Here is a 19,641-nt window from a genome sequence, read left to right on the forward strand (position 1 = left end):
CCAACGTGTCTTGGGTCTTCCCCGTGGCCTCCTAACGGTCGGACGTGCCCTAAACACCTCCATAGGGAGGCGTTTGGGTGGCATCCTGACCAGATGCCCGAACCACCTCATCTGGCTCCTCTCCATGTGGAGGAGCAGCGGCTTTACTTTGAGCTCCTCCCGGATGACGGAGCTTCTCACCCTATCTCTAAGGGAGAGACCCACCACCCGGCAGAGAAAACTCATTTCGATCTTGATCTTGTCCCTTCGGTCATGACCCAAAACTCATGACCATAGGTGAGGATGTGACCGTAGATCGATTGGTAAATTGAGAGCTTTGCCTTCCGGCTCAGCTCCTTCTTCACCACAACGGATCGATACAGCGTCCGCATTACTGAAGACGGCGCACCGATCCGCCTGTCGATCTCACGATCCACTCTTCCCTCACTCGTGAACAAGACTCCGAGGTACTTGAACTCCTCCACTTGGGGCAGGGTCTCCTCCGCAACCCGGAGATGGCACTCCACCCTTTTCCGGGCGAGAACCATGGACTCGGACTTGGAGGTGCTGATTCTCTTCCCAGTCGCTTCACACTCGGCTGCGAACCGATCCAGTGAGAGCTGAAGATCCTGGCCAGATGAAGCCATCAGGACCACATCATCTGCAAAAAGCAGAGACCTAATCCTGCAGCCACCAAACCAGATCCCCTCAACGCCTTGACTGCACCTAGAAATTCTGTCCATAAAAGTTATGAACAGAATGGGTGACAAAGGGCAGCCATGGCGAAGTCCAATCCTCACTGGAAACGTGTCCGACTTGCTGCCGGCAATGCGGACCAAGCTCTGACACTGATCATACAGGGAGCGGACCGCCACAATCAGACAGTCCGATACCCCATACTCTCTGAGCACTCCCCACAGGACTTCCCGAGGGACACGTTTGAATGCCTTCTCCAAGTCCACAAAGCACATAAAGAAGTATCAAATAATTATAGTTCCATATTACTTACACATACAACATTTCCAAGACTGAAGCGTAGTAGAAAGTATCCAGTAACAAACCTGTCCGTCTCAACCAACTTACTATGTGAAATTATTGTGGCCGCTAGGTTTTGCCAAAAAACAATTACTGCTCCATCTCAAGTTAAAAGACAGCATAACTTTTAATAATATAAAGTGTTTTTCATACCTGTCTTTGCTTTGCTTATTTAATCTTGATAAAATATTTTCTAACATTCCACACTTCAGAATAATAAAACTATGTGTGAGTTGTGCTGATATCGGATCAGTACTCTAGTTCCCAAAGTCATTATTGTATCGGAGATGAAAACGTGTACTGGGATTCCACTATTTACAGTTTACGTTAAGTATTTGCTCTTTCTTTGACTGTCCAGTAGGGGTGTCAAAAACAACAACAATTTATATAACAATTTTTAATCGATTCAAAAAATGGTTTTATTTTTTATCTGTCCCGTGCAGCCAATCTATTTATTATTCTTTAGGTATACTTTTATTAAACAAAACCAGTTTTATTTTAAGTTATTTAGAAATGTATTAGAGCTGTTTATCTATTTTATGGAGGAATGTAGTTAATCACAGAACTGTCACCCAATGTTATTAAAAAAAGTATTGTTTTTGAATCGAAAAAATCAAATCGTTCCCCCCAAGAATCCAATCGTGTGGTGCCCAAAGATTCACAGCCCATTATTGTTTTTAAAGGGGAACATTATCACAATTTCAGAAGGGTTAAAACCATTAAAAATCAGTTCCCAGTGGCTTATTTTATTTTTCGAAGTTTTTTTCAAAATTTTACCCATCACGCAATATCCCTAAAAAAAGCTTCAAAGTGCCTGATTTTAACCATCGTTATATACACCCGTCCATTTTCCTGTGACGTCACATAGTGAAGCCAACACAAACAAACATGGCGGAAAGAACAGCAAGCTATAGCGACATTAGCTCGGATTCAGACTCGGATTTCAGCGGTTTAAGCGATTCAACAGATTACGCATGTATTGAAACGGATGGTTGTAGTGTGGAGGCAGGTAGCGAAAACGAAATTGAAGAAGAAACTGAAGCTATTGAGCCATATCGGTTTGAACCGTACGCAAGCGAAACCGACGAAAACGACACGACAGCCAGCGACACGGGAGAAAGCGAGGACGAATTCGGCGATCGCCTTCTAACCAACGATTGGTATGTGTTTGTTTGGCATTAAAGGAAACTAACAACTATGAACTAGGTTTACAGCATATGAAATACATTTGGCAACAACATGCACTTTGAGAGTGCAGACAGCCCAATTGTCATCAATTAATATATTCTGTAGACATACCCTCATCAGCTCTCTTTTCCTGAAAGCTGATCTGTTCAGTTTTGGAGTTGATGTCAGCAGGCCAGGGAAGCTAGGGTCGATATTCTTCTCTTGATCATCTTCGGTGGCATAAGGGACGGTGTGAGCCAAGACATCCAGGGGGTTTAGCTCGCTCGTCTGCTATCAATTGTCCATAAAGAAAAATACTTCTGCCAGGATTTTCGGTCTTCAATATTACCAGTTTGAGATCAGAAGTTGCTAATCAAATTAAACCCGCGGAGGCTCTCAATGTCACAAATGGTTGAAAATATAAACAGTGCACATCAAATTTGACTTGACTGTGGCGACCGCCTTTTTTGAACATGTGCCCCCCCTAGTGGTTTTGGCTCGGAACAACCCCATAGATGTGTTTATGCCAGACTTCTGTCGTGTGTTGCAGGTCATTTACATCAAAGAAAACTGCATCATTTCACCTTACAGAAACGAACGAGTAAGTACCGTACATGTCAGCATGTTGTTGGCAGTAAGTTTTTTTGCATGCCTCAATGAAAGTGTGTGTGGTTGGTTTTAGCTGGAACACTAAAGCTGGAAAGCTAAATAGTGAAACAGAAAAAACCCCAAAATGTTATAAATGTGTCAATATTGAACGAAAAACCAGATGACAGTTGAAGCAGTTCCAAAGTAATATCAATAATGTTCAGTTTAAACCGACTAAGCATACAGTAATACAGTCAACCATCATTATTTAATAGATACAATTTTGTTTTTCAGGCATGTGATTTTTCCGTCTAAAGTCGGAATTCCGTCTTTTAATCTCGGGGAAAAAAAAAAAAAATCTCCCGTTTTTCCGTTTTTTTTTCCGACCCTAAATCAAAATTCGAGACGTAGTTTATATTACGCCGTAGTTGATTGGTCGATATGTTCCTTGTGACCAATCAGGACATCTGTTATGAATGATGACGTTAATAACGTCATCATTCATAATGGTTATTACCGCCATTTTCCATATGTAAACGATGTCTGTTCTCGAGAGAAAGGACGCTTTACGAGTAAAAGAAATTGATAAACATGTCAAAAATAAGTTTCGATGGGACTGGATGGAAAGGGAAATCACTGATACTGTTGGGAAGAAGGAAGCTACGACTTTGTTCGGTGATTTTATTCGGAAAATCGATCGTCCCGGAAAGGTTTTGTGCATGTGGTGTCATGATAATATTGACTATGGATCACGAGGTTTCAAGGCTTTGAATGATGATCTAGATCAGGGGTCTGCAACCCGCGGCTCCGGAGCCGCATGCGGCTCTTTCATCACTCTGATGCGGCTCAGCTGCATACTTGCCGAGACTTCCGGATTTCAGTGCCTCTCGCAGAAAATTACCGGGATTAATATTCTCCGATTTTCACCCTTACAATAAAATTAAAGGCGTGCCATAATGGTACAGCATTTAGCGCCCTCTACAATCTATATTAACTGCGTGCCAGCCCAGTCTCTTGTTTTATGCATCTTATGCTTGCACACGTAAGTGACCTTGCTCAACAGCCACACAGGTTACACCAGCGTTTCTCAAAGTGTGGGGCGCGCCCCACTGGTGGGGAATAGAGACATGACAGGTGGGGCGCGAGGAACCGGAGGGAATTTCACTTTAATTTTTTTTTTTTTTTTTTTTTTTAGATTTTTTTTTTTTACTATGCTTTCATTTTCTATACACACTGTAAATCACTTTGTGATTCTGTCTGTGAAATCCGCTATATAAATAAATGTAAATTACTTATTTTTCCTGTAGGCTTTACATTTCTAGGTAGGAGCAAAAGTTTGACAGACATAGCAACAGTAACTAATGGGGGCGGGGCTAAGCAGAACAAACTTGACGAGACAAGCGCAGCAAAATGAAAAGCTGTCCCACTGTCAAACGACACAGTTGCGAGATGTATATGCGACATTGCAAGTGATCTTGAGGAACAACTCGGAGACAAATGAAAAGAAAGTCGTTTTACTTTACAAGTGGACGAAGCTACTGACAGCAATACGTCCGCTTTGTGAATGGCGAGTCACTGTGCGAGGATTTTCTGTTTTGCAAATACATGAAAAATAGAGCCTCTGTTGATGAGCTGTTCAAGATAATGGACAGTTTACTCAAAGAACACGACCTTAAATGGGAAAACTGTGTGGGCTTTTGCTCTGATGGCACAATGACCATGGCAGGGTCAAGAAACAAGCTGCAGGCTCTAATAAAGAGGGTTGCGCCAAATGCGCATTGGACACACTGTGTCATTCACCAGGAAGCACTCGCGTCAAGGCAGCTCAGCCCCGAACTCAATGAGGTTTTAACAGATGTGAGCGCGGTAAATTTGATCAAAACACGACCACTGAAAGCGCGACTGTTCTCTGCACTGAGTGAGGAAATGGGAGCTGATCATACAGCCGTGCTGTTTCACCATTCTTGCCAACCTTGAGACCTCTGATTTCGGGAGGTGGGGGTGGGGGGCGTGGTTGGGGGCGTGGTTAAGAGGGGAGGAGTATATTTACAGCTAGAATTCACCAAGTCAAGTATTTCATATATATATATATATATATATATATATATATATATATAAGAAATACTTGACTTTCAGTGAATTCTAGCTATATATATATATATATATATATATATATATATATAAATAAGAGAAATACTTGAATTTCAGTGTTCATTTATTTACACATATACACACACATAACACTCATCTACTCATCTAAGGGTTGAATTGTCCATCCTTGTTCTATTCTCTGTCACTATTTTTCTAACCATGCTGAACACCCTCTCTGATGATGCATTCTGCTTTGTCTCCTTGTGTGCGCAGTTGTACACTGCACTCTCTAAAAGCCCTAGATGTTAATGTTACATATGCATGTACAGTAGATGACAGTATTGTCCTGTTTAAGAGTGTCACAACGTTGCTGTTTACGGCAGACGAACTGCTTTACGGTAGACGAAAACGTGACTGCTGTTGTTGTGTGTTGTTGCCGTGCTGGGAGGACGTTAATGAAACTGCTTAACAATAAACCCACGTAAGAAACCAAGAACTCGCCCTCGATCATTCTACAGTTATAATGTGATTGGGCAGGCACGCTGTTTATATTGTGGGAAAGCGGACGTGAAAACAGGCTGTCGACACGTCACTCAGGTCCGCCTGAATTTCGGGAGATTTTCGGGAGAAAATTTGTCCCGGGAGGTTTTCGGGAGAAGCGCTGAATTTCGGGAGTCTCCCGGAAAATCCGGGAGGGTTGGCAAGTATGTGATTCACAGTGAAGCAAGGTGGCTCTCCCAGGGCAAAGTGCTGTCACTTGCCCTGTCTTGCCAAATGCATAGCTTCTCCTTTTTTTTTTGCAAAGATTGCAAAGTGGCACTTTTATTTTATTTATTTTGAACTTGATGCAAGTTATTTGATTTATTATTGAACTTGATGCAAGTTATAACACATTTATTAGATTTATTATTGAACTTGATGCAAGTTATAACACTTTTATTTGATTTATTATTGAACTTGATGCAAGTTATAATACTTTTTTGATTTATTATTGAACTTGATGCAAGTTATAACACTTTTGTTTTATTTATTATTGAACTTGATGCAAGTTATTTTATTTATTATTGAACTTGATGCAAGTTATACCAGGCAGCACGGTGGAAGAGGGGTTAGTGCATCTGCCTCACAATACGAAGGTCCTGAGTAGTCTTGGGTTCAATCCCGGGCTCGGGATCTTTCTGTGTGGAGTTTGCATGTCCTCCCCGTGACTGCATGGGTTCTCTCCGGGTACTCCGGCTTCCTCCCACCTCCAAAGACATGCACCTGGGGATAGGTTGATTGGCAACACTAAATGGTCCCTAGTGTGTGAATGTGAGTGTGAATGTTGTCTATCTGTGTTGGCCCTGCGATGAGGTGGCGACTTGTCCAGGGTGTACACCGCCTTCCGCCCGATTGTAGCTGAGATAGGCTCCAGCGCCCCCCGCGACCCCAAAGGGAATAAGCGGTAGAAAATGGATGGATGGATGGATGGGCAAGTTATACCACAGCTGCACAGTTATTTTATTTATTATTGAACTTGATGTTATTTTATGTTATTGAGTTTGAATGTATACAACTTGATGTTACTTGATGTTCAATAAATTTGAAAATGTTAAGCTTGGCATTAGTGTTCTGTTGGGGCGATGGGGGCAGGTGGGGCTTGAAAACTCCCCCTTGTCCAAAGTGGGGGATGACAAAAAAAGTTTGAGAACCACTGGGTTACACTGACGGTGGCCATATAAAACAACTTTAACACTCTTACTAATAATGCGCCACACTTTGAACCAAAACCAAACAAGAATGACAAACACATTTCGGGAGAACATCTGCACCTTAACACAACATAAACACAACAGAACAAATACCCAGAATCCCATGCAGCCCTAACTCTTCCGGGCTACATTATACACCCCTGCTACCACTAAATGCTGTACCATCACGGCACGTCCGAGAGAATAGTTGCCCCGAAATTCGTAGTCTGCCGGAAAAATCGGAAGGGTTGACAAGAATGACGCTGTCAAGCGCCATTCATATAAAACTTGCGGGCCGCACTAACATTCAATTTTCATATTAAGATGTGGGCCGCGTGTCTGAGACCCTTGGTTTGTACATAGCACAAAGCAAAAAAAAAACTTTGAATGCAGCGTCATTTCATTTTAAATTTCAAAATATTTTTGTGGCTCCCATTGTTTTCTTTAATTTTTGAAACTGGTCAAAATGGCTCTTTGACTGGTAAAGGTTGCCGACCCCTGATCTAGATGATCTAGAGCAGATGGAAGTGGAGAGAGAGTCCAAGAGGCAGAAGTTGGCAGTGAAATCCAAAAAAGAAGCTACAAAAGCAGAGACCAAAAGGAAAATGCAGGCTGCTCAGAAATGTGCAAGGAAAGCTCATGTTAGGGCTCTCCGAGAAAGCTAATGTGTGAAGTGAACTGAAGTAATGTGGTAATACTGTAAATAAACTGTAGATAATAACACTGATCAATGTGACACCTGTGGATGTGAAATGAACACAAGATGTAAATATTAGTGACTAAATACTGTTGGGACTGAACCATATACAGTGATTCATTAGGATAATTGGGTTATGTATGTTCTATTAATGATGTTTTCATGTCTTTAAACACTAAAAGATTTTCTTCAAATGGTGCTGTCTTTGTTAATTTTAGCATGTTAAATTGGTGAAAAACCAGGAGCTTCGTCCCCCAGACCCCCGGAAATGTGTTCAGTCTTTTTTATTGTGGTCAAATCACATGCCTGGTTTTTATATTCAGTTCTTATATCTTATGAGATTACTCAGATTTACCTGATGAAGTGTATTCTTGAACTTATAATTTGACATGACAATGTGTACTACAGTATTTCTTACATCCGTTTATACGTTGTATGCATGCTTAATGTTCTGATTTGTTGTAAATGACATTATTTTCTTTTTAAAAGGGGACAAAGACGGTCCATTTTCAGCTGGAAGTGTGGCAAAAAACAGAAGATGTTGTTCAAACTTTACATCAGGTACATGGCTGCAATTTACAAAATACTTACAAACTACTTAATGGTGCAATATCGAACCGGATGCATAACAAGAAAAAAGTTATGGTCAGGGCTGTCAAACGATTCCTTTTTTTTTTTGCATCTTTTTTACTCATACTAATCACAATAACTTATCGTATTTTTCGGAGTATAAGCCGAAAATGCATAATAAAGAAGGAAAAAAACATATATAAGTCGCACTGGAGTATAAGTCGCATTTTTGGGGGAAATTTATTTGATAAAAGCCAACACCAAGAATAGACATTTGAAAGGCAATTTAAAATATATAAAGAATAGTGAACAACAGGCTGAATAAGTGTACGTTATATGAAGCATAAATAACCAACTGAGAAGGTGCCTGGTATGTTAACGTAACATATTATGGTAAGAGTCATTCAAATAACTATAACATATAGAACATGCTATACGTTTACCAAACAATCTGTCACTCCTAATCGCTAAATCCCATGAAATCTTATACGTCTAGTCTCTTACGTGAATGAGAGAAATAATATTATTTGATATTTTACGCTAATGTGTTAATAATTTCACACATAAGTCGCTCCGTAGTATAAGTCGGCCAAACTATGAAAAAAACTGCGACTTAGAGTCCGAAAAATACGGTACTTGGTTGCATCATTTCAATTAACTTAAAAAGAGACTCCAATATTATGACACAAAGCAACTTTGTCAGAATGTCATACAGCTTCATTTAAATAAAAGTTTTACTTGAATGCATGTTATTTATTTGCTCAAAACTTAGTAATAATTTCACTTATTGTACTTCCACGGTTAGGGAAAAAGAGCATGTGTGGACAAAATACATTTCCTGATCAATCAGTGTTAATACATGATTAATGCGACCATTTTTTTGTGTTTAATCACTTGAGTTAATGCATTAAATTTGACAGCACTAGTTATAATTAATATTTTTTCTCCTGACAGACTGTATCAAATAATGCAAAATTTTAACCGGTAAATGTAAAACTTTAAATTACCACACAAACCGCCATCAAAATGCAACTAGATGAGGCAATTCCTGAAGGAATTGCGTGTGAATGCTCCAATGCTGATGTTGAACTGAAATCCTGCATTTTTTTTAGAATTGTTGAAGAAGAGCACACAATTCCCAAACAGGCTAAATATTTTAAAGTTGGAACCGTTTGAATCAGATGAAAAATGTGGGAGTTGTGGAAACTTTGAATAATGTCCCATTGATTTTGTCAGGTTCAAACACTGATGGCATCTATTAAACAAGACAAGAAGCAAGGAATTAAACAGAGACAGAATTCAATTCAACTCAATTGAGGAGAAACGCGTAGACACTGTACCCTTGAACAGTGTCGTCCCACGCTCTGACGAAAGATTGTACGCCTCCTCTTTTATTTGGACTTTACATGGCAACAGCTGTTTCTAAAGGGACAGGGGTCGTAAACAGCCATCGCCTTTGATTACAAAACAGTTCAAAGAAAAGGTCCCTTGAGTGGGGTTAGGCCCTGCCTCCTCTCCGCTTTGTAGATCTCGGGTAAAGACAAAATCTTTCTGTGGAATACAATACATCAAAGAAACCGACACCCTCATGTCGCTCCCCATCCTACACAGTGGAGTTTTACAAGCATTTTGCTTGGTAGGATCAAAGAGCTTTTGTCCTCTCGCATGGCGAGCTGAACTCAATGTAACACAAAGTTTTGTGATAACTTAGATACAATTATTCTGACAGATTTCAATGGGAATTTCCCAAAAATGTGGGAATTTTGGGAAAAACTGGAATTTTTTTGAAAATGGTAAAAAACTTGAATGGTCTGATTGAGTTGAAATGGTTGGTGTTGGAATGTTTTAAATCGGTCGAGAAATGTTGAAGTAGTAATATTTTTAATTGAGAAATGGTATTAAGGAATTCCTGTAATTTCGGGAAAACCGGGAATTTTTCCAGTTTGAAAAAAAACATAGTTTTTTTTGTCCTGATTAAGAGGAATGTTTTGACTGTTGAAGTGGGTTGAAAAATGTGGAGGGAGTAGTCGCCAGAAAACAGGGTTTGAAAAAAACGGGGATTCTGGGAATTCCTGGAATTTCTTTTAACTTGGAAAAATAATAGTTTGAATGTCCAGGATGAGTGGAATATGTTGTTTGAATCGTTTGAAAAATGTGGAAATGGTGGAAGTTTGAAAAATGGCCAATTCATTTTGAATGGGAAACATTTCCCGCAGAACCTGGAATTCTGGGAAATCTGGGAATTTTTGAAAATTTTTCAAGGGAAACCCTGTCATTTCCGAATAGGCTGAACAGTTTGAAGTTGGAACGGTTTGAATTGGGGGGGAATGTGGAAAAATCTGGAGAAGAAGAAGAAGTTGAATAAGTTTAATAAATAGATGCATTTTGGTGTAGAAAACCATATTTGCTTTGGAGCATTCACACAATTATGTCAAAAGCATTTGATGCAAAGGCTGGTCTTGAATTGGGTAAGATGCTACTTAATCAACGGGAAGCAATACGTGAAGATAAAACACACGTCTACAACACTAAAAATATTTTGTGGTGTACCCCAGGGATCAATACTGGGACCAAAATCTTTCAGTCTTTATCTAAACAACATTTGTAAAGTTACAAAGGACTTGAAGTTAGAATTGTTTGCAGACAATACAACTGAGCTTTGTTCAGAGAGAACACAGAAACTAATACAAATAATGACAGAAGAAATTAACTAATTAAAAAGATGGTTTGACAAAAACAGACTATTTTTGAATCTCAATACAAGTAAAATAATGCTACTTGGTAACAGTAGAAGAGAAAGTCAAGCACAAATACAAATGGGCAGAGAAGACATTGAACAGACATCGACGTCCCACTGGGGTGAGTTTTTCCTTGCCCTTATCTGGGCTCTGTACCGAGGATGTCGTTGTGGCTTGTGCAGCCCTTTGAGACACTTGTGATTTAGGGCTATATAAATAAACATTGATTGATTGATTGATTGAACAGGTAAAATGAATCACATTTTGAGGCGGGGTAATAAAAGATGATCAAATGAACTGGAAACCTCATGTAAAAAATGTACAACATAAAGCAGCAGAAACGCATCAATAATGAATAAAGCAAAATATGTTCTGGACCCTAAATCACTTCATATTCTTTACTGCTCACTAGTGTTACCATATATACCGTATTTTTCAGACTATAAGTCGCAGTTTTTTTCATAGTTTGGCCGGGGGTGCGACTTATACTCAGGAGCGACTTATGTGTGAAATTATTAACACATTAGCGTAAAATATCAGATAATATTATTTAGCTCATTCACGTAAGAGACTAGACGTATAAGATTTCATGGGATTTAGCGATTAGGAGTGACGGATTGTTTGGTAAACGTATAGCATGTTCTATATGTTATAGTTATTTGAATGACTCTTACCATAATATGTTACGTTAACATACCAGGCACCTTCTCAGTTGGTTATTTATGCCTCATATAACGTACACTTATTCAGCCTTTATTTATTTTAAATTGCCTTTCAAATGTCTATTCTTGCTGTTGGCTTTTATCAAATAAATTTCCCCAAAAAATGCGACTTATACTCCAGTGCGACTTATCTATGTTTTTTTCCTTCTCTATTATGCATTTTCGGCAGGTGCGACTTATACTGCGAAAAATACGGTACACTTTATTCACTAACGGTGAATACATAATACATAATTTTGGATATAGAAAACACACAAACCCTTTATTTATACAATCAAAAATATTGAAATTGAATGACTTGGTGCATTTGCAAACAGCTAAAATGATGTACAAAGCAAACTATAACCTGCTACCCAAGAATCTACAACATTTTTTCTCTACCAAAAAGAAGACATATACCCTTAGAGAAAAATGTAATTTAAAACATTTGTATGCACGCAGAACACCTAAAATCTTTAGCATATTAGTATGTGGAATTGAATTATAGAATGTATTAAGCAAGGAAGTCAAACAATGTACTAATATGATCTGGCTTAAGAAACTGTTCTAACTACAAGTGTTCACAAAGTATTTTGAACCCTAAAAAAATTAAAATATTTATTTATGAGAACTTTAATTATTGTTATTATTTGTGTATTTAATTATAATTTTTTTTAACTTACTTGTATATACATTTATTTATTTACTCATTTTTTTCTTTACAGTTGTGTAACAAATAGAGAACAAACAAATGGGTGAAAAAATGCTATGGTACAAAAAGGGGTAGGATTAAATAAGCTCTGCTTCTTCCTACTCCTTTTCGGACATACTGTAATGAAACAAGTGCATTGTAATTGTATTCATGTTCAAAGTAAAGTGACACCAACCAACAACATTATTAAAAATATATTTCTATTGAGACCTGCCATATGTACTGTACTGTAGTCATTACATTTAAAGCAATATATATTCTGATAATGAAATTGCTTGTAGAACTGAATATATCATGAATATTTAATTTTTTAAATTAAGTTCATATTGCAGCGCAGTGAAGTACAAAATTGGCTTAATTCATGTACTATATATTTTTTTATATATTCTTTAGGTCAGGAAAAGACACAGACTATTTCATCCCTACATATCTGTTTCACAGGTTTCCCTGCTTTTCAGAGGAGTTTATTGATAAATGTCAGAATAATACCAATACCAAGAAGAAGGCTTGTAAAACTCTACTGTGTAGGATGGGAAGCAACATGAAGGTGTTCTGTTTCTTTGATGTATTGTAATTCCCAGAAAGATTTTTGTCTTGACCCGACAAATACAAAGCGGAGAGGAAGCAGGACCTGACTTCCCTCCAGGCGACCTTTTCTTTGAACTGTTTTACGACCTCTTCTTTTACGACCTTTTCTTTGAACCGACCTTTTCTTTGAACTGTTTTGTAATCAAAGGCGATGGCTGTTTATGACCACCCTCCCTTAGAAACAACTGTTATCATGTAATCAGGGAAAGTCCAAATAAAAGAGGAGGCGTACAATCTTTCGTCAGAGCGTGGAACACTGCACAAGGGTACAGGTGTACGCGTTTCTCCTCAATGAGCCAAATTTAATTGTCTCTGTTTGATTCCTTGCTTCTTGTCTTGTTTAATAGATGTCATCAGTGTTTGAAACTGACAATAAATAAATAAATAAACTCCCCTGAAGAGCAGAGAAACCTGTTTATTGATAAATAAACTCCCCTGAAGAGCAGGGAAACCAGTGAAACAGACCTGTAGGGATGAAATAGTTTCTGTGTGTTTTTTCCAGACCTAAAAATATTCCGCTCAACTCCGGTATTGAACATTGTTTAACGGATAAACCACAGCAACCTCGGCTATGTTTTTTAATATATACAGTATATGTATGTATGTATATATATATATATATATATATATTTTTTTTTTTTAATTACATTTTTTGTAATATATTTTAGGTGTTGTTTTTATTTTTTTATTTTCAGTCTGACACAAGTCAATTATTTACTTTTTTCCCAGCTGCACAGAGCATCCTGTCTGGAAAAGCTCGGAGACCAGACAGCCATGGTGACTTTACGCACGCGTTTGTGTTATTGTGTCCATTACCCGGTTGCCTCATATTTATTTTTGTACGCAGATCACTGCCAATTTACAGTCTCGGCTGGCGAGGTCATCTTTCGACAAGTTGTGGTGCGTGCAAGGTCACGAGATTGTTGTGTTGTGCTGGAAGTCCAACGGGTGTAACCTTCCGCTGTGTTGTGCGATGTCAAGCTTTCAGAGTGTTGCCGAGAAGCCTTACATGGAGTGTGCTGTGGAGATGGTCCTGCCTCTGGTGTCCAATCCGGGCCACGTCTGCATTACGGACGACATTCTGTACTTCCAGCCCCTGAACGGATATCCGGTGAGCGGCGGTTTGGCTGCGATGAAGTAAATCGAGCACTACTGAGCTCAGTAATCAAGTCATTCCTCTTCTTTCTCTTCAGGAACAGGTGATTCAAATCAAACTGCATAAAGTCAGGCGTATCTACAAGAGACGACATGGACTCCGACCACTGGTCAGTTTTGTCAGCACTATCTCATCTCTAGAGTTGGGAGTCTTTGAACGCCTCATGATTCGATTACGATTCAGGAGCTACGATTCGATCAAAAATCGACACGTGTACAAGGATATTTCACAACTGTTTGTCTCTGTCTTTACTGTGTATTAGGGTTGTACGGTATACCGGTACTAGTATAGTGCCGCGATACTAATGAATCACATTCGGTACTATACCACGTCTAGAAAGTACCCCCCACCCACCCCTTTTTTTTTTTTCAAACGAGCATGATAGCGCGTCGTCACATCGTGACATTGCTGGTTTACGAGCAGAGGAGCATGTTCGGCAGCGCACAATCACTGAGTACTTACAAACAGACACAGTGTGTAGACAGAAAAGGGAGAACGGACGCAATTTGCCTTACAAAGTAAAGATAAAGGTGAAGTTCTAACACTGAAACGCCCTCAGGAAGAGGTGCTTTAAGACATGGCTAGCTAGTAGAGATGCGCGGTTTGCGGACACAACCGCGGAGTCCGCGGATTATCCGCGGACTCCGCGGTTGAAATAAAAAAAATTTTGATTTTATCCGCGGGTCGGGTCGGGCGGTTGAAATAAAAAAAAAAAAGATTTTAAATAGATTCAGGCAGGTGGCAGTTAAACCAATTCGGAAATATATATACATAGTTAAATGTTGTTACCCACATACGAAAAACGAGCAGGCACCTGCAGCACGCCACAACAGAAGAAGAAGAAAAAAAAGAGATGGCAACGCCGGCAGCAAACGTGGTACGCGACAAACTAAAAAAGGGAATACTAAAGACCAGGGGAAAAAAAGGCCAGAAAAGTTCAGCGTGGAATCGTTTTTATGAGGTTGTAAATCAGGATGATAGTAATGCTGGCTATGTGATTTGCAAGAGCTGCGACGCTGTTTATGTCTACGACAGTCACAAAACCGGGACATCTAACATGGTGCATCACATTTGTGCAAAACCCCGAACCTCCACAAACACCCTGAGCATGAGCAGTTTCGTCCGCCGTGATCCCAGAAGAGTGCCACAGGATGTTAAAACAAGGCTTACAGATGCATGTGTGAACGCAGCTGCCTGCAGCAGTTTGAGTGGTGCGAGCGCGCTTGGAGGTGCGCTCAGCGCGGCTCCCAGATCATTGCGCACTGGTGTGCGTCTGGGCCGTGACAGCGTGGTACGCATTGAATGTCTCTTCTACATTGGATCAGTCTCCTTTCTTTAACAGGCAAAAGCTTTATAACCTCACTAATGCCTTGCATCGTCTATATTAGATATATAACATCGGGCGGGTGGCGGATGGCGGGCGGGTGCGGTTTTGATTAAATCTTAGTTCGGGTGGATGGCGGATGGTTGACGACTTTTGTGATGTGGTTGCAGATGAAATAATTGCCTATCCGCGCATCTCTACTAGCTAGCTAGCGGCTAACGTCCAGCCGCAGTCGGCAGTGTTTTAGCTACTTCTAAATCACTAATCCTCGTCTCCATGGCGACAAATAAAGTACGTTTCTTACAAGTATCATCCCTGCTAAACATGCTTCACTACACAATAGCTCACCAGCGTCACAATGTAAACAAACGCCATGGGTGGATCTACACCTGACATCCACTGTAATGATATCAAGTACAAGGGCGTATCTAGTCGATACTACTATGATTACATCGATATTTTTCATATTATGTTTATAAACTCAGGAAATATGTCCCTGGACACATGAGGACTTAAATTATGACCATCGTATGATCCTGTAACTACTTGGTATCGGATCGATACCCAAATTTGTGGTATCATCCAAAACTAATGTAAAGTATCCAAACAACAGAAGAATAAGTGATTATTACATTTTAACAGAAGTGTAGATAGAACATGTTGAAACAGAAAGTAAGCAAATATTAACAGTTAATGAACCATTTTACAGTTTGTCCTTAATAATTTTAACAAAATAATAGAATGATAAATGACACAACATGTTACTGCATACGTCAGCAGACTAATTAGGAGTCTTTTTTTGTTTACTTACTAATAAAAGACAAGTTGTCTTGTATGTTCACTAGTTTATTTCGGGACAAAATTGCAATAAGAAACATATGTTTAATGTACCCTAAGATTTTTTGTTAATATAAAGCCAATAATGCCGTTTTTGTGGTCCCCTTTATTTAGAAAAGTATCAAAATACATTTTCCAGGTACCAAAATATTGGTATCGGGACAACCCTACTGTGTATATATTTGAATAGTGTTTATGTACAAAGTGTACCGTATTTTTCGGAGTATAAGTCGCTCCGGAGTATACGTCGCACCGGTCGAAAATGCATAATAAAGAAGGAAAAAAACATATATACGTCGCACTGGAGTCGCATTTTTGGGGGAAATGTATTTGATAAAAGCCAACACCAAGAATAGGCATTTGAAAGGCAATTTAAAATAAATAAAGGCTGAATAAGTGTACGTTATATGAGGCATAAATAACCAACTGGTATGTTAACGTAACATATTATGGTAAGAGTCATTCAAATAACTATAACATATAGAACATGCCATACGTTTACCAAACAATCTGTCACTCCTAATCGCTAAATCCCATGAAATCTTCTTCCTCGTTGTCGCTCCTGGTACGCCCCGCTAGCGTCCGTTCTTTCTGCTGCTCGATCGCCGTTTTCTGCTGCATATTTCACTACGTCCAGCTTGTAATCTGCAGTATATGATTTCCTTTTTGGTGCCATTTTAGTTCAGCCCTTCTCAGTTTTTATAAGTTACCGCCAAAGTAGAAATTATCCATTTTAATAGCTCCGGCAGTAGCGTATAGCATATAGCAGTTAGCATCCTATGACCCACAATGCACTTCTGCCATACCCTCCCCCGCCAAATTCTTTTTGGTTGACGTGTGAGTGATGATTGCGGACATTTTGCTTCGTCTCTTCCGTGAATGAGATAAAAAAATATTATTTGATATTTTACGCTAATGTGTTAATAATTTCACACATAAGTCGCTCCTGAGTATAAGTCGCACCCCCGGCCAAACTATGAAAAAAAACTGCGACTTATAGTCTGAAAAATACGGTATTTATAATATATTGTGTAAAGGAAACTTGACATTTCTATGGAGCTGAAGATCAGAGCCCGATGTCTCCTGGTTTTACTACTTGTATCTTGTATTTGGGATTTTTTTTATAGGGTTAGGCCAGGGGTCGGCAACCTTTACCACTCAAAGAGCCATTTTGACCTGTTTACACAAATTAAAGAAAACAATGGGAGCCACAAAACTCTTTTGAAATTTAAAATGAAATAACATTGCATACAAAGTTTTTTTTGCTTTGTGCTATGTATAATCCAGGGGTCTCAGACACGCGGCCCGTGAGACGTTATTTTGCGGGCCGCACTAACATTACATTTTCATATTAAGGTGCAAGTTTTATATGAATGGTGCTTGACAGCGTCATACTTGCCAACCTTCCCGATTTTTCCGGGAGATTCCCATAATTCAGGGCTTCTATCCTCTCGAATGTCTGCTGATTGTCACCCAAATAACTAATAAGGGCGTGCCGTGATGGCACTGCCATTAGCGCCTTCTACAGTCTGTACTAACAGCGTGCCAGCCCGGTTACATGTTGTAAGCGGCCTCTGCCTGCACACATAAGTCACTGCAAGGCGTACTTGCGCAACAACCATACAGGTTACATTGAGGGTGGCGATATAAACAACTTTAACACTCTTACTAATATGCGCCACAATGTGAACCCACACCAAACAAGAATGACAAACACATTTTGGGAGAACATCCGCACCATAACACAACATAAACACCTCCCCCCACACATCAACTCCCCTCTTCCCCCCTTCCGTGCGTCGGTTGAGGTGGAGGGGCGGGGTTTGGTGGCAGCGGGGGTGTATAATGTAACCCGGAAGAGTTAGGGATGCATGGGATTCTGGGTATTTGTTCTGTGTTTGTCATTCTTGTTTGGTGTGGGTTCACATTGTGGCGCATATTAGTAAGAGTGTTAAAGTTGTTTATATCGCCACCCTCAGTGTAACCTGTATTGCTGTTGACCAAGTATGCCTTGCAGTCACTTACGTGTGTAGGTATAAACCCCATACAACATGTGACTGGGCCGGCACGCAGATAGTATGGTGAAAAAAGCTGACGCAGTGCCAGCATGGCACGCCCTCACTATTGTTGTCCTGGTGAAAATCGGAGAATGGTTACCCCGGGAGATTTTCGGGAGAGGCACTGGAATTCGGAAGTCTCCCGGAAAAATCGGGGGGGTCGGCAAGTATGCAGCTGAGCCGCATCAGAGTGATCAAAGAGCCGCATTCGGCTCCGGAGCCGCGGGTTGCTGACCCCTGGGTTAGGCGAAATAAGTGCTCAACTCCAGCCTAAACTCTTTCGGTCTGTGAAATTGTCAATTTTTTAATAGTTTGGCCGGGGGTGCGACTTATAAAAAGTACCAATGATTGTCACACACACACACACTAGGTGTGGTGAAATGTGTCCTCTGCATTCGACCCATCTCCTTGTTCACCCCCTGGGAGGTGAGGGGAGCAGTGGGCAGCAGCGGTACTCTGGAGCGATTTATGTGTGAAATGATTAACACATTACCGTAAAATATCTAATAATATTATTTATCTCATTTACGTAAGAGACTAGGCGGGTCATGGCAGAAGTGCATTGTGAAAAAAAAGATGCTACCTGTTACTACTTCCGTACCTATGAAAATTGATCATTACAACATTGGCGGTAACTTATAAAAACTGAGAAGGGCTGAACAAAAATGGCACCGAAAAGGAAATCATATACTGCAGGTTACAAGCTGGAAGTAATGAAACGGCAATCGAGCAGCAGAAAGAAAGTTTGGAGTAAGCAAGAAACTTGTAAGGGACTGGCGAAAAATTTCTCCAAAAAATGCGACTTATACTCTAGTGCAGGGGTCGGCAACCCAAAATGTTGAAAGAGCCATATTGGACCAAAAATACAAAAACAAATCTGTCTGGAGCCGCAAAAAAATGAAAAGCCATATTACATACAGATAGTGTGTCATGAGATATAAATTTAATTAAGAGGACTTAAAGGAAACTAAATGAGCTCAAATATAGCTACAAACAAGGCATAATGATGGAATATGTACATATAGCTAGCCTAAATAGCATGTTAGCATCAATTAGCTTGCAGTCATGCAGTGACCAAATATGTCTGATTAGCACTCCACACAAGTCAATAACATCAACAAAACTCACCTTTGTGCATTCATGCACAACGATAAAAGTTTGGTGGACAAAATGAGACAGAAAAAGAAGTGGCATAAAACACGTCCTAGAAAGTCGGAGAAAGTTATACATGTAAACAAACTACAGTGAGTTCAAGGACCGCCAAAATTAGTAGGACAAAACGGCGCTCGCCAAATACTCGAATCAGTGAAGCATGTTTAATATAAACAGTGGGATTTATAACAATTAGGGAGGTTTGTGTCATGTTTGGCCTCCTACAGAAACCATATTAAAACAAACAAAAAATTATTTCCCCTCATCTTTTTCCATTTTTCATACATCTTTGGAAAAGCTCCAGGGAGCCACTAGGGCAGCGCTAAAGAGCCGCGGGTTGCCGACCCCTGCTCTAGTGCAACTTACCGGTATATATGTTTTTTTCCTTGTTTATTATGCATTTTCAGCCGGTGCAACTTAGACTCCGGAGCGATTTATAATCCGAAAAATACGGTAAATGAATTCCCAAATGTATTAAATTAATGAAAATGTGTGCAAAACCCGGACCATAAGTGCTCT

At 39.8% G+C, this 19,641-nt stretch overlaps 1 protein-coding gene across 2 annotated transcripts in view; it reads left to right on the plus strand.

The window, feature by feature from the left end:
* nsmaf (neutral sphingomyelinase (N-SMase) activation associated factor) overlaps positions 1-19,641 on the plus strand; it is a 58,080-nt gene that overhangs the window by 9,612 nt on the left and 28,827 nt on the right. For both annotated transcript variants that reach the window (XR_009815781.1, XM_061965860.1), the window contains exons 6-11: positions 2,732-2,782; positions 7,777-7,848; positions 13,326-13,373; positions 13,444-13,496; positions 13,578-13,707; positions 13,790-13,861. Coding sequence is in view for 1 of the 2 variants with exons in the window: in XM_061965860.1 (XP_061821844.1) it covers positions 2,732-2,782; positions 7,777-7,848; positions 13,326-13,373; positions 13,444-13,496; positions 13,578-13,707; positions 13,790-13,861 (426 nt within the window). In the remaining variant the exon portion in view is untranslated. The remainder of the gene's footprint in view (positions 1-2,731; positions 2,783-7,776; positions 7,849-13,325; positions 13,374-13,443; positions 13,497-13,577; positions 13,708-13,789; positions 13,862-19,641) is intronic.

Source organism: Nerophis lumbriciformis, linkage group LG07, assembly GCF_033978685.3.
Source record: "Nerophis lumbriciformis linkage group LG07, RoL_Nlum_v2.1, whole genome shotgun sequence".
NCBI classification, from domain to species: domain Eukaryota; kingdom Metazoa; phylum Chordata; class Actinopteri; order Syngnathiformes; family Syngnathidae; genus Nerophis; species Nerophis lumbriciformis.